General features: G+C 37.9%; 2 protein-coding genes across 26 annotated transcripts in view; both read right to left on the bottom strand.

Moving 5' to 3' along the window:
- ppfia1 (PTPRF interacting protein alpha 1) overlaps nt 1–6,144 on the bottom strand; it is a 57,874-nt gene extending 51,730 nt beyond the window's left edge. For 7 of the 16 annotated variants that reach the window (XM_037759004.1, XM_037759012.1, XM_037758986.1 and 4 more), the window contains exons 1-2: nt 5,124–6,144; nt 83–352 (exon numbers count right to left, since the gene is read on the bottom strand). In XM_037759004.1, coding sequence (XP_037614932.1) covers nt 83–352 — 270 coding nt within the window. In that variant the 5' untranslated portion in view covers nt 5,124–6,144. Of the gene's footprint in view, nt 1–82; nt 353–4,636; nt 4,813–5,123 lie in introns of those variants that run through there. The other 9 variants (XM_037759052.1, XM_037759060.1, XM_037759022.1 and 6 more) reach the window with 3 other exon arrangements.
- Nucleotides 6,145–14,870: 8,726 nt separating this feature from the next.
- On the bottom strand, nt 14,871–23,438 carry LOC119481820. 10 transcript variants are annotated; one of them, XM_037759100.1, is made up of 16 exons: nt 23,256–23,438; nt 22,144–22,349; nt 21,849–21,986; nt 20,625–20,763; nt 20,118–20,536; nt 19,885–20,045; nt 19,639–19,827; nt 18,880–19,021; nt 18,636–18,779; nt 18,480–18,548; nt 18,011–18,069; nt 17,288–17,481; nt 16,779–17,179; nt 16,265–16,364; nt 15,590–15,794; nt 14,871–15,497 (listed from the first exon to the last, which is right to left on the bottom strand). In XM_037759100.1, the coding sequence occupies exons 1-16, from the start codon at nt 23,376–23,378 to the stop codon at nt 15,361–15,363; spliced, it is 2,826 nt and encodes a 941-aa protein (XP_037615028.1). In that variant the 5' UTR covers nt 23,379–23,438; the 3' UTR covers nt 14,871–15,360. The 10 variants fall into 10 exon arrangements, with proteins under 10 accessions (XP_037615028.1, XP_037615019.1, XP_037615056.1 ...); XM_037759091.1 differs by having other exon boundaries at nt 19,885–20,316; nt 20,377–20,536; nt 23,256–23,437; XM_037759128.1 differs by having other exon boundaries at nt 19,639–19,871; nt 19,947–20,045; nt 20,190–20,536; nt 23,256–23,437.
- Between the last annotated feature and the right edge of the window lie 327 nt (nt 23,439–23,765).

Below are 23,765 nucleotides of genomic sequence, written 5' to 3' on the forward strand. Positions count from 1 at the left end.
AGTGTGAAACTCATGCAACATTTTTACATTACAAATGTTCATGATGTGAAATGCCAGGCTGAAAAAGCTGTCTCTCACTTACCTGTGGCAAAGCAGTGTTAAGTTGTCGCTGCAGTGAGTCCCTTTCATGGCTAACTTCGTGCAGTTTGCCCTGAGTCAATCCCAGATTCTCCTGCGTCTCTCTCAGAGTCTCAAGAAGACGATCCCTCTCCTCCAGCATGGACACCATCAGCGACTCAAAGTGACCTTCTGAGTCCGACTGCAGCGGGGAGCCAGAGCCCCGACGACCACTGCCGCCTCCCCCGCCAGGCCCCTCGGCCTCACTGATGGTGGGCATCACCTCGCACATCATCTACAACCAGGGCCAAAGGAGACAGCAGAAGAAGAAACAGTTTGGAGTTAGAAGAAAGGCGAGTATTCTGAGGGCAGGAAGAGATTATGGAAACGTACAAAGCTGTCAGCACAGATAGGTGGTGAACTGCAACATTTCAGTACTAAGAGTGAAAATACTGAACATTTTTTGCAGTGATGTCAATGGATTATCCAGCGTAACACAGATCCTCTTTCTGAAGAAACATTACATTTTTCAAATGTAATTTATCATTGCATTAGTGCACAGTGCTACGTGGGTGGCAGCAAAAAGGTCACATATCAAACCCAAAAGACCTTTTGTCACTGACATATCCTGCAATTCATGCTCAATATTCAATTATGTGAAAGTCAGAGCACAAATTAATTGGACTTTAAAATACTGGTACTACTCCTGTCCAAGGAGTTTGTGGAGGAGTTGGAATTCCCGTATGTCTTTCATTCATTCTCTTCCTCAAAAACCAAACCAATGCACACCAGTAAAAGTGTTAAAAAATGGAATGAATAATATTGTGGAAACAAAAATACACATTTTTCCCTCAATATTACCAATAAATGTAAATATATAGCTCAACAGGCAATATAAAACACTGGGGCTTAATTGTATATTTAAGTGGTTTTATAATTGGCTTATGGCAACCAGTCGAGGCAGATGGCCGCCCACCCAGAGCCTGGCTCTGCCCAAGGTTTCTACCTGTTAAATGGAAGTTTTTCCTGGCCACTGTCTCACCTAGTGCATGCTTATGGGGGATCTCTTGTAGGGATGTACCAATCCAAAATGTTCAGTCCCGATAGCGATACCTGGGCTTTGGGTATCGACCGATACCGAGTACCAATTGGTCAAAACTTAAACAGGAATTAAAATTACAGTCTGTAATGTATATAGTATATAAACATAGAATTGAATTAAGTAGATCGGCCCTGAAGGGAGACGACATGAATCCGGACAATCAAAGCAATCAACCACATATAAAGTTAAAAGCAAAAACAAACTCTCATCTAATGAATGAGTCGGAGTCAGAGACTCAGACTCAGAGGAAAAGTTGTAGCACAGTTAGGGAATGTATTTATTACATCAGAATAAAGGAGGACATTAACCTCTTCAGCCCTACAGGGTGCTGGAAGGTGTGGTTCTCCTAAACAGACATACCCAAAATAAATCAAGAATAGCTCCACAAATACCAGATCTATATGCATGATCTTGGTCTCTATGGATAGGTAAGACCTCAGAGAATTCATCCCCAGTGTCAGTAACACTGTGACTCTTACTATGCCTGAGTAAGTTGTGATGAACCAAAGGAAACATTTTTTATCCTCACCTAAAATGTTTTCTAGATTAGACAGTGGATAACGCCATTATAGCAATGATGCCGTGCACAGAGATGACACTGAATTCATCCAGCAACTCCTCGACTACTACTGAGCCAAAGCAGATATAAATAACACAAAGCACATACATTCTACAAAGGTTTTAGTGAATATAGGACCAGGAGGACTCTCCATTTGGCCACTTGGATACCCAAAGTGTGCCAAGTGGGTTTTCTACCTTTTGAAAGAGAATCTGGCTCTAAAATACTTCTGATATCCACTACAGGAGGCTAGGTGCTCACAGTGGAGCATTTGACCATGACATTTACCCTGTGCATCATCACTTTCTACCATTGTGCACAGTATAACGTCAATAAAAAAAACAACTAAATTGTATAATTTTGACTCCAAATAGAGTAGTTTTATTTTAATAATGAAATATGATCAAGTAGATATTAACAAATAAGATCAATAACGATGCAAATAAGATAACAAGAATCTAAAGTCAAGTACGTTACATTCAATATATTTAATATTTATTGTGCGTTGATTTTTGAGCTAAAATATTGAAATCATTGCCAAACAAACATTGTTTGGACAAAATACACTTGGAGTGTTGTTATAGTAGCATTAAGGCCTCGTCTTTTAGAAACAATTCGGAAAAAAGACCACCACAGCATTTTATGAAGTTCGGCGGGTAAAAGAGGTTTAACAACTTTAGGCATAAGTTATCGTTTTGTTAGTAGTGATCAATCGTATTTTCAGATGTGTTGACTGCAACGTAGTGGATAACACTGATTGAACCGTACATGTACTTCAGTATGTGGCTTAGGTTGCTCCATAATAATACTTTATTCTCCATTACAGGAACCTTAATTGCAGAACGGTCAATTAAAAGTTAATTTGATTAGATTTGATACTTGCAAATCCAATTATAATTGCACAAATTACTCAAGTGGTGGAGCCCTCAGTCTTCTGTTTTGACAGATTTGCTCCTCAGTTATCCCTGTCAGTTATCATCTTTGTCTCGTGTAAAGAAATACTCCTGGCTTGGCTGAAGAGCTTGTTTAAGTTTAAGTATAGACGTGTCCTGCTTCCAGAGGTTGGTCTGTCATCTTTACTTTTTGATGTCTGTGCTAAGTTACACTGGACCCACCATCTGTCACTCCCCTCCATGGATGCTGTGTGACCATCCCCCTCATAAACATTGTTGAGCCTGAGTGGCTTGACCTCGATATGGAGCGTTGGTTTTGTATTTTTGCTTCTGATAAATTAGGTTAAGTTTGCCTCCTTCCACCAGAAATTGTGTCTGAAACATGTAGTTTGAGTTAATTAAGAATGGCGGGTTGATTTTTGTCTGGTTAATTTGTCACGGGTATGGTCCAGCTCTTGAACACAGTCGTTGGAAGATACAGTTGAGTGTTGGTGCACTGAACCGAATACAGTGGTTTCTGAAAGCAAATGGCTTTTGGCATCTCAGGCGATGCAAAGAATAAGATGAAGGGGTAGCTCCGGCTGCCACTAAGTTCCACTTGTTCCAATTTATAAGTTGTTGTTCCTTGTAGGTATGTTAAATCCAGCTCACATGATTCTTGGCGTTCTGTCTAGCAGCCTGTCTACAGGACCTAAGCTCCTTGGTGTGGAGAGTGGCTCTAATTCTCCAGACCTTCCTGACTAGCTGTTGTTAGATGCAGCCTTCTCAACAAGCTTCAGACAACACAGCTTTCTTAGTTGACTCTAATTGATTTAAAGCTGTCCGTACCAATGTAGGTTAACTTGACTGTTTACTCTGGGAAGGTACCTTTATATTCCAGAAGTAGTTAACCATTAGTAATAATCAGTAAGTAGATTCGGCTTTGGTGTCTGCAAAGTATGCTGATTAAATCACCCCAGAGGTGCACTTTTAAACTGTCTTCTGTTTTATCTCAAATCTGTCAAGATGACTCTGCTTTATAACATAATTTCTTTATTCAATTTAATTCAGTTCAATTTATTTTTATACATTGTCAAATCATAACAGAAGTTATGTCAAGACGCTTTTCATATAGAGCAAGTCTAGACCGTACTCTATAATTTAGAGACCCAACAAGTGATTAGGGATATACCGATACTTGATCGGATATCAGTGACAATGGGGCCAATAAAGTTTGAATGACATTGATGTGTGGGAACACTTTAGCAGAAGCATTTATATAAATATATATAACAAAATATATATAGAAGATAGTTTTGGTTCAGAGTTCTCACCTTTTTTTATATAATATCTGTTTCTCCTTTTACAAATGTAGCTTCACAGTGCAGGGAATGTAATTATGCAATTTTACAGTAAAAACTCAGAATTTATCAAACGGTATCTCATAAAAATGTGTTTAATATCTAGAGCTGAGCAAGAAAAAGAACCATATATATACTCAGGCATAGTAAGAGTCACAATGTTCCTGACACTGGGGATGAATTCTCTGAGGTCTTACCTATCCATAGAGACCAAGCTCATGCATATAGATCTGGTAGTTGTGGAGCTATTCTTGATTTATTTTGGGTATGTCTGTTCTGTTCTGAACCACACCTTCCAGCATCTTGGGGCTTAAGAGGTTGATTACATGAGACTAGAAGATAATATAAAGATAACTGAGAGGCAAAACTGTCAGCTCAATCAGTGTTTTCCTCTATGATGCAGTCAACACATCTGAAAATATGATTGGTCACATCTAAACAAAACTATGACTTATGTTTAAAGTTGTTTAATGTTAACGTGCGTCTGTATCTGTATGTGTAATTGTTTGTTAGCACTATTATGTAGTCATATTATTTCTTTATATTAATCTTGTCTCTAGGTGGAGGCTTCAGATAAGCCCAGTGGATTTTTTGACTCTTCCTTCACTGTATATTATTCATTTATTTTTTGTTATGTTGTATAGTCTTAAATTGTGCAAAATAAATATATAAATAAATATCTCACCTTTGCAGAATATCGTTATTCCAGCTGTTTTTTATAATCCAAGTTATTTTATGATCCAGACAAAAAACGTCAACAAAGTCCAGGTCCTCCAACAGTATGTATCTCAACCTTGTCAGACTTCACCAAATATCCATTCAGAAGATATAAATCCACTCAGATGATGGGATGCATTAAGGCTGTTGAAAATAGGTGAAGAAAAAGAAGAGGAGATACTTTCCTAAAAGGCCTCAAAGAGAAACCCACATCCAGTGAGCAGGAGGGCAGTATGATGTAGCTTGGTGCCAAACCATGCAGAGCTTTAAAAGTTAATAATACAATCTTAAAATCAATTCTAAAAGATAATATACAGATAACTGAGAAGCAAAACTGTCAGCTCAATCAGTGTTATCCACTATGATGCAGTCACCACATCTGGAAATATGATTGATCACATCTAAACAAAACTATAACTTGTGTTTAAAGTTGTTAACGTGTGTCTGTATCTCACCTTTGCAGAATATCGTTATTCCAGCTGTTTTTTTTATAATCCAAGTTATTTTATGATGTCAACAAAGTCCAGGTCCTCCAACAGTTTGATCTCAACCTGGTCAGACTTCACCAAATATCCATTCAGAAGATATAAATCCACTCAGATGATGGGATGCATTAAGGCTGGTGGAAATAGGTGAAGAAGAAAAAAGGAAAATACTTTCCTAAAAGGCCTCAAAGAGAAACCCACATCAGAGAGCAGGAGGGCAGTATGCACCCACCGCTAGCATGCTAGCATTGAGTCAGCTGGTGGTTCGATGATTGATTGCATATCTAGATTTAGAAGTAAAGTGTCTTATTTATCTTTGCTTTTCACAACACAAACGTCCATCCTCGAGAAAATAAAGTTCAACTTGCAGATAATAACATTTCGCAACAGGTCGACATGTGATGATCCAGCTGGCTGACGTGGAGACAGAGCTAGCCTGTTAGCTCAGTGTAGCTTCTTTGGCTTGAAGTCAATGTAAAGTCGACGGTTAGCCTCGTTAGCTGCTAGCCTGCTAGGTAGCTAACGGTGGCTAGTTTCATATAACTGAAGCTAAAACAACGTTAAAGGACACTCCATATAAAAGTAGACACACTATCTCATAGCTATGTATCTTACATTATCGAAACGTTTTTAAAAAATCCTGAAATAGGTCTTTAAAAATGATTAATCTATAAAGTTATAGCGGCTAACGGCTAACGTTAGCTTCCCGTCGGGTGGCGTCACCACATCACTGCTCCGACTCTCCAGCACTTCCGGCTAACATCGCCCGTTAGAGACGTTTCGATCCGTCTGGAGAACAAACAACCCGAACCGAGAATCAGACCGCTTATAATCCTTTAGTTCCGCCCCAGTAGCGGCTGTTTCTCCCGGTGTTTCCTCCTCTAAAGGTCCGTCCGTCCGCTCCGGTGCTTCCCTGTCGCCACTGCCGGCCAGCCTCGGCAGTCGGGACAGCCAATAGAGCTCTCTGATAGAACTGCTGCTCAGACTGGTTAACCTGGTCCTGGTAGTCTTCCTTAGTCCTGGTAGTCTAGTATTAGTATATATATATATATATATATATATATATATATATATATATATATATACATATGTTATTTTATTTATTATTTTTATCAAGTGTATTAGTATATATATATATATATATATATATATATATATATATATATATATTATATATTATAATATATGTTATTTTATTTATTATTTTTATCTAGTATATTAATATATATATATAGAGAGAGAGAGAGAGAGAGAATATATTATAATATATAATATAATATATATATATATATATATATATTATATTATAATATATGTTATTTTATTTATTATTTTTATCTAGTATATTAATATATATATATAGAGAGAGAGAGAGAGAGAGAATATATTATAATATATAATATAATATATATATATATATATATATATTATATTATAATATATGTTATTTTATTTATTATTTTTATCTAGTATATTAGTATATTATATATATGTATATATATATATATATATATATTTATAATATATTATAATATATGTTATTTTATTTATTATTTTTATCTAGTATATTAGTATATTATATATATGTATATATATATATATATATTTATAATATATTATAATATATGTTATTTTATTTATTATTTTTATCTAGTGTATTAGTATATTTTTATATATATATATATTTATATATACAATGTATTATAATATGTTATTTTATTTATTATTTTTATCTAGTATATTAATATATATATATATAGAGAGAGAGAGAGAGAATATATTATAATATATGTTATTGTATTTATTATTTTTATCTAGGATATTAGTATATTTTATATATATATAATATATTATAATATATGTTATTTTATTTATTATTTATTTATCTAGTATAATAGTATATTTTGTATCGGTGTGGATATCCACACCAATAAAAATATACTAATATATATATATATAAAGAGAGAGAGAGAGAGATAGATAGATATATAAATAGATTGGGGAGGACGTTATGTTATTTTACACTAGTTGGATACTTATCTCTACTTTCTTTATTCATTAAACATAAGAACATAATTCACATTCAGTATAACAATAACAAAAGAGAAATAGGATTACAGTATATCACACTAAATAAATATACTAAAACCTACATATAGGCCTATTGAGGGTCTTAATAACCTTGGTTTCACATATTGCTCAACATCTTTCAAGAAAACAACAAAGTAAGATGTTAATTGTTTAATTTATATTTATGAATAAAAGATTAAAAGAAAAACTTATATCACATTTATTACAAGACAATATTGTTTGGGTGTTTTTGAAGAAACCAAACACCACATTTTCCCATGATAATGTCTTTACAGATACGATCAATGACACAGCATGTAGTCATTCACTTCCTTATCCTTATTACATATAATTATATATAATTATATGTAATTATGTAATCATAATTTGAATGCTTACAAGTTGGCTACTTTTGTTTCTCATGCTTGTAAAAAAACGTCAAGACTTTAGTTTATTTATTTAGTATTATTTGTAATTTATACCCCTGTATCGTGATATGTATGGTATCGCCAGATTCTTGCCAATACACAGCCCTAGAGAGCACTATTTTAATATAAAATGTGACTTATTAACGCACTGATCAGATGTGCATATGTCACAAATGTCTTCTACATCCTCTGGTTCTATACAGTCAAATGGAATAATCATTATGTAGGTGTATACGTCTTTAATAACAACACATAAATCAATATATACAGTACATTTAACACGAATACTACTACATGCTGTCAGTTTAATTTCATATTACATTTTGTATACTTATTGCATTGTGGATATCCACCTACAGTAAATTTCTTCCAACAATAAAACTATAATTTCACTGAAAATATAATACTACATTTTTTTTCCCTTTAGATTAACATTGAAATAGCAAAAAAAAGACATGTCTTAATTCAGCCCAACTAATCTCCTCTAGCACATCCCAGATTTCAAAATCAAAGAGGACAAAATACATTTCACTTGTTAAATTGGCTCACATCACAATAGACATACATACATACATATAATACATATCTTTTAACCATTTCACTGAGTGACCTACATTCAGCTGTTGCAGATGAAATTGATGATAAAACAAAACGTCTCACATACAGAGAATAGTTGCTCCATCTTGTGGTGCATCAACACAATGACACTTTTATTTATATTGCAGAATAAAATGTACAGATAGGCAACGATAATCTGATTAACAAAATGTCTTTATATTCAATAGAAAAACATAATAATATTTTTTGTTCCAGAGCTTGGAAGACAGGTAGTCTAAAGTTAATTTAATGTAATCCCATTACATGTGTGGGTGGTGAAAGATACTTTATGATGAATAATGCACAAGTTGAAGGAGCTGACGGGACTGCATTTCACTGGAGCTGTACCTTGTATGATTTCATGTGACAAATTAAATTGATTGATTGATTGGTATTGTTACATTTTGATAGGTGCTTTATTTTGTATTAATAAAAAAAAATGCATAAATAAAGGATTCTGTATTTCTATACCAAATAAGCGCAGGGGACCCTGGGAAATAAAGTGCCTTGAACTCTGAGAGACAGCATCTCTCTGTCGGTGGTGATGGTGCCGTTATGTGGAGTTCATGCATCCCTTCCAGCACCTGGTGCCATGGCTCCATTCCAACTGCAGATCACATGGGATTTAACTAGAGCAATATATATATATATATATATTTATTTATTTATTTATTTATTTATTCATTTGTTTTCCAAACCATTAAAAAGAAATACACATTATGCTGAAAACTGGGAAATTTTCTAAAAAAGCATTCTGTGGTAAAACCTGCATTAAGCAATATTTTTTTATATGTAAATATTGCTTAATGTAGTAATAATAATAATTAATTTATTGAGCACCTTTAAAAACTGATTTTACAATGTGCTTTGACGGACAAAACAAAAACAGGATACTCAGGAACAGGAATAAAATTCATTATAGATAAACACAATAAAAGAATGAAAGCAATAAAAAGATGATAAAAGCAATAATAAATTGCTTTTGTCAGTAAAATGTGATAAAAGTAATATAAGTAATATAAATTATAATTTATTAAACATTATAATATTTATTACTTGTATCACATTTTATTGACATTTTTTATTGTTGATCTATAATAAATTTAGTTTTGCTTTACTGTTTGTCTTTCTAATATAATAATAACAATAATAACAATAACAACAACAATAACAATAACAAAAAAATAATAATAATAATAATAATAATAATAATAATATATAATTAATAATAATTATTTTATTATTATATTATTTGTTTAAGTATCATCAGTCCCTGAGTCTTCCTCTTTGTTGTTGCTGGGAGATGTTGATCTGAGCATTTAAATCCACGGTGTTTGCTGCCCTCTAGTGGTGACAATGAGGAACTGCTGAATTAGTCAAAATAGCGTCAATGCAGACATTATAGCAGACTAACACTTCCGGTAAATTTCAAATTTCAAAATAAAACTTTCAACGTATACAAGGTCACTCGCGGGCCGGCGATGATTGGCCATGATCATTAATAACTTGGCAAATACACAATATTTAGTGTAATTATTTAATGTTATGTTATGATTAACCTGAATATTATATATTTTATAAGCATTAGCTGTTCCTGTGTCTTCCTCTATGTCAGGGGTCAGAGGTCAGCAACCTTCAGCTCTGTAGCTCCTCTCCAGCGGCTCCCTGTGGATTTATAAACATGGAAATGAATAACTGTTTTTAGTTTACATTTTCCTCTTTATTTATCATTGTTGTAGGTCTATGGTACGACGGTACGACGGAGTATTAGGACCACATTGAGGAAAAAAAAATCTTAGATTTACGAGAATAAAGTCATAATATTACGAGAATAAAGTTGTAATATTATGAGAATAAAGTTGTAGTATTACGAGAATAAAGTCATAATATTACGAGAATAAGTCATAATATTACGAGAATAAAGTTGTAGTATTACGAGAATAAAGTCATATTATTATGAGAATAAAGTCATAATATTACGAGAATAAGTCATAATATTATGAGAATAAAGTTGTTGTATTACGAGAATAAAGTCATAATATTATGAGAATAAAGTCATAATATTACGAGAATAAGTCATATTATTTCGAGAATAAAGTCATTAAAAAAAGGAAATTATATTACAACTTTTATTCTCGTAATATTACGACTTTTTTCTCGAAATCTCAGATTTATTTTTTCCTCAGTGTGGTTCTAATACTCCGTCGTACCGTCGTACCATAGACCTACAACAATGATAAATAAAGAGGAAAATGTAAACTAAAAACAGTTATTCATTTCCATGTTTATAAATCCACAGGGAGCCTCTGGAGAGGAGCTACAGAGCTGAAGGTTGCTGACCTCTGACCCCTGACATAGAGGAAGACACAGGAACAGCTAATGCTTATAAAATATATAATATTCAGGTTAATCATAACATAACATTAAATAATTACACTAAATATTGTGTATTTGCCAAGTTATTAATGATCATGGCCAATCATCGCCGGCCCGCGAGTGACCTTGTATACGTTGAAAGTTTTCTGCAAACAGTGGCGGCTGGCTCCAGATGGGCAACGCCCACTGTGTGAAGGCTTTCAACAAACCGTATTTGAACTTTGCTGATGCAGAGGTGATAAGACCAACACACACACACACACATCTGACTACACACAGTAAATGTGACCTCATCCTGATCAGACAGTCACTTGCCATATGCAAGTACAGAAAAAAGGGAGGGAAGAGGATTTGAGGAAACTCGTCTTTAATGAAATGAGACGTCTTCTAGTCTCAAGTATAATCTGAAGTATGCTCTGATGATGGAGGTACAGCTATGGACGGTCGTTTAACACAGAATTAAAATTAAAAGGAAAATGGCAAAAAAAAAGTTGTATTATTTTGGCAACTTTTTGACAATTTTAATTTAAATTTGTTTTTGGAATAATAGTAAAAAAGCTTATTTGTAAATGCTCACATCAAAAGCTTCAATTGAAATGTGTAATGGCAAAAGAAAATGGAAACAAGAAAATTTGAAAGAGAAAATGAATCATTAGGACATAAAGGCATCTTTTTCCTCCCTCCCTTTTGCATTTGCTTTTCTCTCCATTTGACATTTAACTTCTTTTTTTTTTTTTAAAGTTATTTTTTGGGGGCATTTTTTTAAGGATTTTTTATTGATAGGACAGTGGATAGAGTCTTGGAAAGGGGGGAGAGAGAGAGATGACATGCAGAAAGGTCCACAGGCCGAATTCGAACACGGGTCCACCGCGGCTATGACTGAGCCTTTGCCAGATATGGGCGCCCGCTCTACCAACCGAGCTAACCAGGCGCCTGACATTTAACTTCTATTAAGGGTACTCTTGTGTATTCTCGCTCCTCGAGGTAAGGGAAAGTGAACAGCCTTCATGATGGTTGACCGGATCAATTTCTGAGTCGTGCGAGAAAAGATCAAATAATGGAATTGGGATGCACCCATGTTGAAGTGTCAGTGAAGACTAATTTTCCATACTTCTGTTGATTACAGAAAGCCTGTAATAAGTACAAAAATGGTAATCTGGTATCAATCCGAAGCCCTCAGGAGCTGTGTCAAGTGGTATGCGCCATGTACAAGCTTGCGACCGGAAAAGCTCATGACTGGATTGGACTCAAAAGGAATGAGGTAAGCAGTGAAAGTTTCTGTTCAGTCTAATGTATTTACAATTGAGTCATAAAGGTAAGCATGAATTTATCTGAAAAAATTAATACACTGTGATGTTTGAAAAACCCACAAGGTTTGAGGGCATTTCCAAAATACCCAACGACTCTTCTAACCATCTGGATGGATCCAAACAAAGAGCCCAAAATAACACGTCTTCTCTTAAAGGGACTGTTTGTAACTTTTTAAGCGTATAAATGTACCGGGTCGGGAAACATGCGCGCTCGCGTGTGGCCGGAGCCTCTCCTCCTCTGCCTGCTTGCCTTCACTCAGACAGCGCGCACGTTCTCGCTGTCTCGCTCCACCTCTAGAAGTGAACGCGTGCTCACTCCACACTGCAGAAGAGTTAGTTTAGCTCTGAGAATATCTAGTGAATGTACAGTGGACGTTTGTGCAGAAATAACTGCTGCAGCTCCTCCAGACCAACAGAGGTTTCCCGTGTCTTGTGAAGTGACGGAGCTCCGCAGAGAGAAACGTCGACTGTGAGAACTGATCTCTAAAAAGTCAACTTTTCAGCCCTGTTTTCACCTTTGTGACGATGCATCTTCCAGCTTATCCAAGAGGCTTTTTTAAAGAGTTTATTTAGGTTAAGAAGGAGGAGGATTTTGTCATGACATCAATACCCATAGAACCCATTTTCATTCACATATCTTGAGGTCAGAGGTCAAGGGACGCCTTTGAAAATGACCATGCTAGTTTTTCCTCACTAAAATTGAGCCCAACTTTGGAGCGTTATTTATCTTTCTTCCCGACATGGTAGCATGACATGGTTGGTACCAATGGATTCCTTAGGTTTTTCTAGTTTCATATGATATGTGTCTTCACTCTAGCCCTAAAACTAAACATACTAGAGCCTCTGAATGACAGTAAAGTCAGTCGGGATCTCCCGCGGTGATGTTTGCCCTAACACACACACAGTACAGTTTAGATAAAGGCAGAGGAGCAGGCAGGAGACATAGTTGTGGAAGCAGAGGATCTGAAACCAGGTAAGCAAACAGTCCAAGCAGACAAACCAATAGGGGACAGACAGAAGGTAAGTCGAAGCCAGGCAGAGGATCGGGAAGCCAGCAGGTAGGTACTCACAGGACACACACAATGACGAGTGTGGTGACACGGTGACCACAGGTAAGTAGGCTGGAACAAGAACGCAGATCTCACGGTCGGGGACAGAAGGCTGGTGGATTTACTGGGAATCAGACGAGACAGGTAGTGATGTTACGTGCTGTGCCGAGGCTTCGGAGCGTGTGTCGAGTAATCCAGGAAGTTTTCTGTGAAGCGTGTATCAAGGCTTGTATCGTTTTAGACCAATGACAATGACCAATGTCATTTTAGATGCCAGAAGCCAAAGTACAGCTGAGAACTTAATATTCCTGAATAAAAACAAATAATGTCTCCCATCTATCATTTTCCTATAGTTACACAAGCACATTCACTGTCCTCTGCCCGGTTAAACCACTGCCAGATATCTGGAATATATCTGCGTGTTTTACACTATTTGACCGATAGGTGTTTTCGTGTGCACATGAAGCCCAGATGAAGCCTCATGAAATTAACACTTTTGCGAATCAATTTGCTGGAGAGCTTCAGTTTGTTACCACCTGGCTCAAGGCTGGCAACAAAAAGGGAGGCCACAATCTGTGTGAAAAACTCTTTTAAAGAAAATATTACATTGACCAATTTCCCAGTCCTGATCCCGGACGAGCCCCCAAATGTTACCACCTTGCTCAAAGCTGGCAACAAAAAGGGAGGCCAAACACATATCTCAATCAGAAAGTAATTTATTTAACTCAAATTAACCGACATAATCAACTAAATGGTGGGGTGTGTAAGTAGGAGAGAGATCAGTCATGTTAGTAATGTGTGCATGAGTGAAAATATGGTGTAATGCGTGTTGGCTGGTGTGACAAACCAAACAAAGACAGAACGGTGAGGTAGATGAAGCAGGCCCAGCTGAGAGAGAGTGAAACTGTCAGAAGGCAGTCCTTTTATGGCTTCTCGGCAGCCCAGCCCAGATGGGCAGGTACAACAGACAACCTTCCCAGCTACACCAACCACCTTCTCCCTGGATCTGAAAAGGCTGCTGCAAAGCACTCAGTCAGTAGAGTGAGAGAGAGGTCGTCATACGTGCTTCATGTCACCATCAGTAGAGACAGGTAGGTCACAGGCAGGCAGGGTTGGCAACAGGAAATCAGTCCAGAACAAATTGCTGGCTAGTCATGCATGGGTGACAAAGAACAATCTGGCAAAGCATGTCTGTGAGGCAGGGGTATATATACTGACAATGAGCAATGAGGACCAGCTGAACAGAGTTCCCTTGATGATGGTGGGCGTGGCTGAAGCTGAAGAGCGGGAAAACCAGGGTGATTAAACATGCAGAAATGAGCAGGTGACTGGTAATGCAGTAATCCCCTATATTGGTGTTGGGAAATTGGGAAACTTTATTTTACTGCCTGCATTTATTAAGCTTATAATCACTATGGCAGAAAGCATTGTGTGTTGTTGATTTTTATTTCCATGCACTCAAAGCTGCCTTTTTCTTAAAGATTGCAGCTTGTGAATGGAGGTTTAATGATGACTTTAATCAGTAAGATACATGCTTGGAGCTTGAGAGTTAATGTACCTCTTCTGATAGATTTAGTCTTAAAGTGGCAGTAGTTTGTATAGTTTTGCCATCATTGGCCAAAAATTCCTTAATAATATCTCAGTATATTAGAAATATGATGATTTTGTTGACTACTTACAGTTAGCAACCTCCCAGTACTAATGGTTACTTTAGTTGTGATCATTCGATTGGTTGCTGTAAAAGTTATGAAACATGATGAGGTTCAGCAACAGGAAAATACTAAAAATAAAGGCTTTTTTACTGACTATAGAGCACTTGTATTGAATAAGCAATGGGAAAAGTGTATTTGTGTGTAAGAGAAAGACAATTAAAGTGGACAAAAGCAATATGGAAGAGAATATAAGTTTTTATTGATCCATTAAGCAAGTAATCTACTTTGGTCTATTCGTAAAGGGCTTTTGGCATATAAAGAAATGATTATGATTGGGTCGGACTACACATATCAATCAAGATACTTGTATTAAATCATACTGTATTATATAATAGCATGGGATTCCACGGTAAACAACGGCAAACACCACATTTGAACAATCACCCAGCATCTGCAGTATTTGTTGATCATCCTTTCAGTGTTGATTAATATAAAACTGCCTTTCTACTTTCCTCTTTGCACAGACACAGATTTTTCCTCGCTGAAGTATTTCCTCTTATATAGCAGTAGACATTTCTGAAGGTCACAATATGAAATCAATTCATTTAAATGGGCACATAATTAGATATATGAACACTCAATATCTGAAAGCAAAATTAATCAAAAAAGCTTTATGTAGTAAAATGAAATTAATACAGAATTTGTATTCTGAACACACCACTGTCTTAACTTTCATCTGTGGTCAAAGGTTGGTATTTGACCTTTGACACTTTGGTTTTGTAAATGGCCACTGCACTGATCATGCCAACGGCTGCAAGAAGACATCCAGCGATGAATACCAGGTTCAGATTCAGGTTGATCACTGGAGAGAAGAGAAGCACAATTTCAATTTGATCCAACTGAGACTCAAACAAGGCAGGTGTGCTGTTTAGAAAACACTCCCTGTTTTCATACCTGGGCTTCCGATTATCTCTGCTGATCTCCTTAAACGCAGGGGACCCTGGGAAAGAAAGTGCCTTGAACTCTGAGTGACAGCCTCTCTCTTTCGGCGGTGATGGCTATGACCGCCTCCCCATGGTGAGCTGCTCATGCATCCCTTCGAGCACCTGGTGCCCTGGCTCCCTGCTTCACACATCAGGACTGAACAGCTGATGTAAACCTGAGTGCGACAGAACACGCTGTCATTATATCAGCACACATACCGTCGTCTCTTCTACTGGACCAATAGCAGAGCGGTGGTCAGATCCCACATACAAGATCAACCCTCTGCTCCACGTTACTTCTACATGAGAAGTTAGTTCTAACTGTGTGCAGGGATTACACCTTTTTTTCAAATGATTACATATTCCTATAAACAGTAGGTTGTTATTTTTAATTTTTAATAGGAGGGACGGTTTGTTTCTTCCTCACCCCCCACCCATGGATCCAAGAAGAAACTGACAGAAGGTTGGGAGAAAAAGATGCAATTACAAATCAGTCTGCTACTTCAGCACCGTGGACAGCACCATGGATCTAACAACACACAGCACAGTTAGACTACTGATATTTCAGACCTGTGGTCGGGACCATAGATTCTAACTTACTGATATTTCAGTAAGTAAGTAAGTCACCACATAGTCCATTCTTTACCTGGTCGTGCAAGCCGATGAACTTGAAGGCCTCTATGCTGAACCTGAACTGTGTCTTGTTGGCGGAGGAATATACTTCAACAGTCGAGTCCACATTACACCTAGTCAGAGCAAAACAAAACAAAAAGATAAGAAATATTGCCTCTGTAACTCTATGTCTTACAATGGATGCTATTATAGGGGCAGATTGTACTGTAGGTATTTACAAGATAAGGAAAAGAAGTATAGGTTACACCATCGATGAAGTAAGTGAAGCATTGACTTATACATTCTAACATGGTGATATTGCATAGGTGAGCCTCTAAGGTATGAGGAGATAATCATCTACACAGTGAAACACAAGATAGAGAGACATTTCATTTCCATCTATCCACCCACTCTCTACAAATGGGTCATCTCTCATTCACACTTGAAGGTAATTTAGTTACAAACTTCTCATATAAAAGAAAATATGAAATCTTTACAAATACTTTGTTATGTCCTCTGTTGCCAACAGGTGGTGTACTCATGCTTACCCATTATCAATGATGGAGTAGGTTGGCCGGTAGTTTGGGTTGTCGTATGGTGCAGCTGTGCAGGACTCCACAAACAGCTCAGTGTTGTTGCCTGAGGAGGTGGCCTCTATCTGCATGTAAATCCTGTTCCCTATGTCATACTCTAGAGGGTATGAATTTGGATCCCTCATGGTTTGGAAATTTCTGTCAGGATAGAACTCAAACTGGTAGGTAAACCTGCCGAAGCCTTTCTCCCACACACAGATATTGTCCCTGTGTGCTGTAAAGCTTCGTGTCACGTTTCCACGTTTGGGGTACTGGCATTCAAACTGCAGCTTCAGCAGGTGCTTCCTGGTGATCAGGTCTGCTGTGTTGTCGACCGTGGTGATTACATTCTTGAACATTAGGTTGTCATCATCTTCCTGCGGAGTAAAAGGTTATGTATTTAGTCCTCTTACTGCTAATGAAAAGCAACACCAAAAACTGAGAGAAGAGCACAGCAGGTGATGAAACAAATAACCCTGTGTTACCTCAATCTGAGTGCCACAAGCGTTGAGGGGGACGACAGCGATGACGTGAGTGCTGTTGGAGTGTTCCTGGAAGCTGCAGGCGATGTTGGAGGGGTCACTGAGCTGTAAATGATCCTCATGGAGTCCTCCACGGAATGAAGATTTCTCAACTGATACTGTCATTGATGACTCATTGCAGATCACATGGGAGTTAACTAGAGCAAGAGATATATATTAACACACATTATACCAATGGTGTCACACCATCTAGGGTGCTCTTCCAGTGGAGAAAATGTGATGAAGTGCCCTTAAAATTGAGAAAACAGGCTGTTCTACCTGCTACAACATTTTCTGCATGCTGGTGCCCTTTGACACCTGACTGACAATCGGTGTTTGCTTTTGGCCCGTGGCCCACCATTAAGTTTCAGTTTTGGTTTGGGCACCCCTGATGTAAACAATGCAGGAGTTAAAATACTGGCTTGATTTTATGAGGAAGGAAATGCACTTTGCATACAATGATGATTCTGAATTTTGTTTGGTAGCAAGGTTTACCCAAACACAGCACTTTATAGAAGTAAATGTCTTGCAGCTTTAACAATTGTTATCTAAAGGACACCAGCCATGCAGCCACTATTTGGCACTTTAACATAGCATTTAGCATGTGATTTATTTGGTGAAAAGGTACACCATCACAGCTGTAGGTACACTACAAAACGTTAACATTAAAGTAGTCCTTAGACTCACCTTGGTTATTCTGGACTTTCACCAGAACACACCTCATCTCGGACTGATAGATGCCAGACCTGAAAAGCATCAATGAACACTGATTTAACTCTAATTTCTGTTTCTCCTTCAGTTTGGCTGATTTGTCATGTTAAAATCATTACTGATGTTTTTGTCTCCTAACTACAATTAAACTGACAAAAGTGTGAATGTTAAGTTACTTTAAACAATTTTTCATTTTAATTTAAGGTAAATGTTATGCCTATGTTTGAAACATTGATGTTCCTGTTGCTTGTGTTCATAAGTGAAACCTATTTTCCTAATGAATAATGAGTAATTCCTTATTATATAATTGTGAATTATTTAAAGTCGTGAGTTCCTTATTTGTTCACAGCTTTCTTTACTTTCATCTCTCGGGCTCAGCTACAACATGAGCAGTGTACTCTACCTTGTCGCTCAGAGAAACACCAAACAGAGGAATGTTACTTACTGTGAAGATGGGGTGTGGTGGTGATGACTGTGATGGTTTGTGGTGGTGTGAACGGTGGTTACAGCAGACCTGCAAAATGTGTTAAAAAAATGAAATCATGGTTTCCCACATACACACACACATACTAATTCTATCATAAAGGAACCCAAGGCTCACCCGCTCACTGCTTCAACAGCAAAGCAGATCGGGTAATGATCTCCCTGGTCATCTGCGATAGGCGTCCACCTAATGACAAACTCGCCATGTGTGGTCCTGTGCTTGCTGATATTCAGTGGCCCACTGATGATGATATCATGTATTCTGTGTGAAAACAAAACAAAGAAACCAGATGTTTCCTCCTTATTGCTGATGTTATCTTACTCTCCACAAGGCTCCACTGATCACATTGGTTCTCACTTACGTTGCGTATGCAGCTTGTGCTTTGACTCTGATCTCCAATTCTTTGTCGACCTCTGCTACGAGACGTTCTCCATTTTCAGGTGTTGGGTGCACAAACTTTGGCAAGTAATGTCCCTCCTGGCATGAGGGAGCAGGTGGGTCCACTAGAGTTAAAACAAATGATAATAATTTAAATTCCAAAGTACAATGAGTAATTAATACCTGAGAAAACTGCCACTTTGCTGCTGTTTGTAGATCAAAACTTCAAAGCTGTCAAAACAAGTATTTTTCATCAGGCTGTAGCCGACACTGAGGTCATGTTCTCTGTATTTTATCCTGAAATTTGTTGACTACTCTTTGGCCATTGGCCATTCATATTTCAGATGAACTAAAGTGAAAATATTTTTAAGCTAAATAAGCCCTTTAAAAGCAAATAGTATTATATGAAAAGTGTATAGCCACAAAGCTGAAAATAGGACAGTTCATTAAAAGTTGATGTTTTATACAGACACCTTCATGGTGGGAAACATCATTTACAGACAATGGTTAACTGAATAAACAAAATGTTTAAAATCTAAAGTTAGTTTCTGGTCAAACTTTTCTGCGGGACTTGGACTCCTGAGCTTAGATATTTAAAAAATAATGGCTACGGCGCACATTAAGGTGTGAGAGCTGCAACATACATGAAAGTTAAGTTAAGTTCTGTTTTGTTTTTGTGGATTGACTCATTGGAAATGTGGATAATGAGAATAATAATGAGGACAAGTAAAACCTGACTCACCAAGAAAGGAGAATTGCAAAGGTAGTTTACTGAGAGGAGTGGTGCCAGTGTACAGTGGAGTGGTTGTAGTAGGTGTGGTTGTAGTATGCCAATGTGGTATGGTGGTTATGCGTGTGGTTGTTGCTGCGGTTGTGGTTGTTGCTGCGGTTGTAGTTGGTGCTGTAGTTGTGGTTGGTGCTGCAGTTGTGGTTGTAGTATACCTATATGGTACAGTGGTTATGCGTGTGGTTGGGTCTGCAGTTGTACTTGGTGCTGTACTTGTGGTTGTAGTATACCTATATGGTACCGTGGTTATGTGTGTGGTTGTTGCTGCAGTTGTGGTACTCCATGGGGTTGTGGGTGTGGTGGTTGGTCCCGTGGTTGTAGATGGTGCTGAAGTTGTGGACCCCGTTTGCCACCACCACCATGTGCGTGTGGTGGTTGGTCCCGTGGTTGTAGATGGTACTGCAGTTGTGGACCCCGATTGCCACCACCACCATGTGGGTGTGGTGGTTGGTCCCGTGGTTGTAGATGGTGCTGCAGTTGTGGACCCCGATTGCCACCACCACCATGTGGGTGTGGTGGTTGGTCCCGTGGTTGTAGATGGTGCTGCAGTTGTGGACCCCGTTTGCCGCCACCACCACCACGATGTGGGTGTGGTGGTTGGTCCCGTGGTTGTAGATGGTGCTGCAGTTGTGGACCCCGATTGCCACCACCACCATGTGGGTGTGGTGGTTGGTCCCGTGGTTGTAGTTGTGGCTTGCCTCTTTCTCCTCACATTCAGTGGAGCCCTGGAGGATTGGGATCCATCAGTATAGGCCAGAGTGATGTGCCTCTGTGGGAAGTCCTCCACCACCAACTCAAATCCATAAACTCTGGGGTCGGCATAGGAGAAGTTGTAGTGTAATGTGCAAGAGCCCTAACAATGTGAACATGCATTAGTTAAGTGAGGCAAACCATCAGTCAGGTATTGTACATTGCATTAGGAAATTGATTTTTCAACTAACCTGATCTAAGACAAAGCCAGAAGGTTGGTTACAAGAGCCGCACTCTACATATCTGATATTTCCATATCTGCATCGAACTTTGTCGCCATCAGGATCAAAAGACATCAGTTTGTATGTCCGTGGGCAGTTCTGGGGAACTCTTGAATAGACACATCAACTTGAGTTAGAAACAGTCTTCAGCCAAAGATCCTTTACACAAAAGCAGAGCTACAGACACGCACGTCTGGATAGCTAGACAAATGCAAGTAAGTAGTACAAAGCCAGTGACATGCTGGTAGAGATTTAGTAGAGTTCATAACATGTTGCATAGTGTGACTTACTGTATAATGATAGTAGAAGACTATTTGGCTCTTCCCAATAGGAAAATGTTGTAAAGTCAAAGTATGTGAACACTATTATTATCAGATGAAAACATTAATTTAAAGCCACTCATTTTTATGTGATTATAGCATTTTCCAAATTAGTCTGATGGCATATATTTTTGTTTGTTGACATACTGTAGGAAACAATCCCAGTAAAAACTGTTGCAGTCCATGTTTTGCTTTCAGCCCATTATTGTAACTGTTGTCAGGCTATTAAATAGGCGTTTTCAGTCGCTATAAGCCCCATAGATGTGGGTCAGCAGGGGCCTATTACATCCACTGGTAGGTTTTATCATCTATTCACATAGTAGATAACCAAAGGATGTACAAAAGAACACGACAGCGACCTCTAGTGACCGTAGTAATTGATGACAGGAGCACCAGCGGAAGTCAGGCGCTGTAGTATGGACAGTGTGAAACTCTATTTTGGGTGGAGGTCAGGGATGATGGATAGGACACAACACACATGATTTAAACCCAGTACACCTAAAGTTGTAGTTTTATTACCTAAACCTAAAGAAGTTGTAGTTTTGTTGCCTAAACCTAAAGAAGCCTTTTTGTTTTTGCTCAAAACGTGATATTTTATTCAGTTTTACAACATGTTAGAACGTGTTGCTTTTAAGTTTCACTTTCACTTTGACAAGGTAGTAGGCATAGTAGGCCCCTACTGACCCACATTTATGGTGCTTATAGCGACTGATAACGCCTATTTAATGGCCTGATAACAGTCGAATCGGGTGGCCACAGCATTTTTTTTTTGTACTACCACTGGGGGGCAGCAAAGTAGAACATTTTCACAGATTCTTTAACAAAATGATTTGAGGTTAGCCGAGCTGTTTCATGCTAACTGTTGGGGACTTACCGTAGGAACGGTAGAATGGCAATGTCTGGTGATCGGTTTGGTTCTCCAGTGTCAGATCGTGATCCCAAATCCACTGAAGTCAGTAATGTCCAATAATTACCCAGGTCACGTCTTCGGATCCAACAACAGCTATATGCCCTGGAATGTGTGGAAACAACACTCTTGACTGCATCTAACAGCTACGTTTTATGATAAGCAGAACCATGACAAATACAATCGCATACATGTTAAGAACAGCAGCAACAACATTAATATCATTTAAGTGAAAAGAAAAGAAAAGAAAAGAAAAGCTCACCTCAATTGGAAAGGTTTGTCACTCGGGACATTTCTTGTACTGACTGTTTCCGTTTCACACCATTGGCCGTTATATCGTGGTGCATTGGTGCTCCTGTCAAGTACGCCTCTCTGAGTTCTGGAGTTCGTGCCACAGTAGCCGTTGAGACAATACCAGTAGTGGGAGAAATAACACCCATCGAAGGTGTGCCTGTTGCGAATGTCCACCTGTGGAAAAAGATCATACAGTTATAAATGGTTGTTCTACTGAAGCTACGGACATTTAATGTATTGATTCGTGTACATAGACACAAATTAAAAAAAAAATTCTTGATGGTTACTGTAATTGTGAACCAGGAAGTATAAAGAGCGGCAAACCCCACACAAGGAGGAGGTCGGCGTGGATGGGTGGGTAAAAAAACAAAGGACTTCCGCCCAGGAGACTTTGTGTCCCGTGTGAAACTTCTGGTGTCATTTTAACCCAAACCAAGATCTTTTCCTAAACCTAACTAAGTAGTTTGTTGCCTGAGCCTAACCAAGTCGATTTCTTCCTGCTCCTAACTAAGTAATTCGTAGGAAAAAGCATGAAAAAGATGTTGTTGAAAGTCATTCTGAGCATCACAAAGAAAGGGAAATTCGTGTCCATGTACACAAATTAAATTGATTTAATTTCGTGACTATTTGAGTTGTTTGTAAAACACACCAGTTATATCACTCTATAATGCTACCCATTTAAGAAGGGTGTTTATCCGTTAAGATCATTTGATCAACATCAACCAATGTAACTAAAGGCCATAACTTAGTCAAGATTAGTTTTTTTTTTTTTTTATTATGAATACAATAATATTGCAATATGTCTGTGAAGTCACTCCTCTTGGATCTTGAGGTGAATAACAGTAAAGAAAACAAGAATGAAAACAAGAATGATAATAATTCTAAAATAATATAAGATACAACAAAAAAAGTTAGAGGGGAAAAAGCAGCTCAGCCTAAAATACAGTCAAAAGATCATTTAATTCCATTAGAAGCAATCAAGATATCATCCAGTTCCTCTACAATGTCAGACACCATGTATAGATTAAGTACATTTTTCTATAATGCATGTTGCATATCATTAAAAGTTGCATCTCTCACCTGAAATGTTCCATCAGGGTTTCTTCCTTTGTAGGCGAAGGTCGCGGTTCCCCCAAAGTAATGTGATGCCGATGCCAGTGAGACCAGGAGCAGCTGAAGCAGGAGCAGCAGTGTGGAAGCCATGATGCCCCAAACTCACTTCTGTCTGGAGATTTTCTGCCGCTCACATCAACCTGCAAGATCTTTATATGCACTTATAGGCTGGCCAGAGGTGCTGGTGACAGTCCTGTCACGTTTTATGGCATGCACGCTATGTTTTGGCTGCAAAACTGGATTCACAACATTTTATACTGTAAACGCCTAGTTTAAAATACAATAGCATGGGGCGATACTGAAACATGCGGCATGGGGGCATACTGTTCTCATTGATGTTAGGGACGTGAAACCTTAGATTTGCCAAGTAATTTTAACAATGACATCGATCAAATGATATTAAGACAATACAATAACAAACCTTCCTCTTCCTATAACAACCAGATTTCTCGTCACAGTCCAATGATATTGTGCAAT

This window comes from Sebastes umbrosus, chromosome 2, assembly GCF_015220745.1.
Source record: "Sebastes umbrosus isolate fSebUmb1 chromosome 2, fSebUmb1.pri, whole genome shotgun sequence".
NCBI lineage: Eukaryota > Metazoa > Chordata > Actinopteri > Perciformes > Sebastidae > Sebastes > Sebastes umbrosus.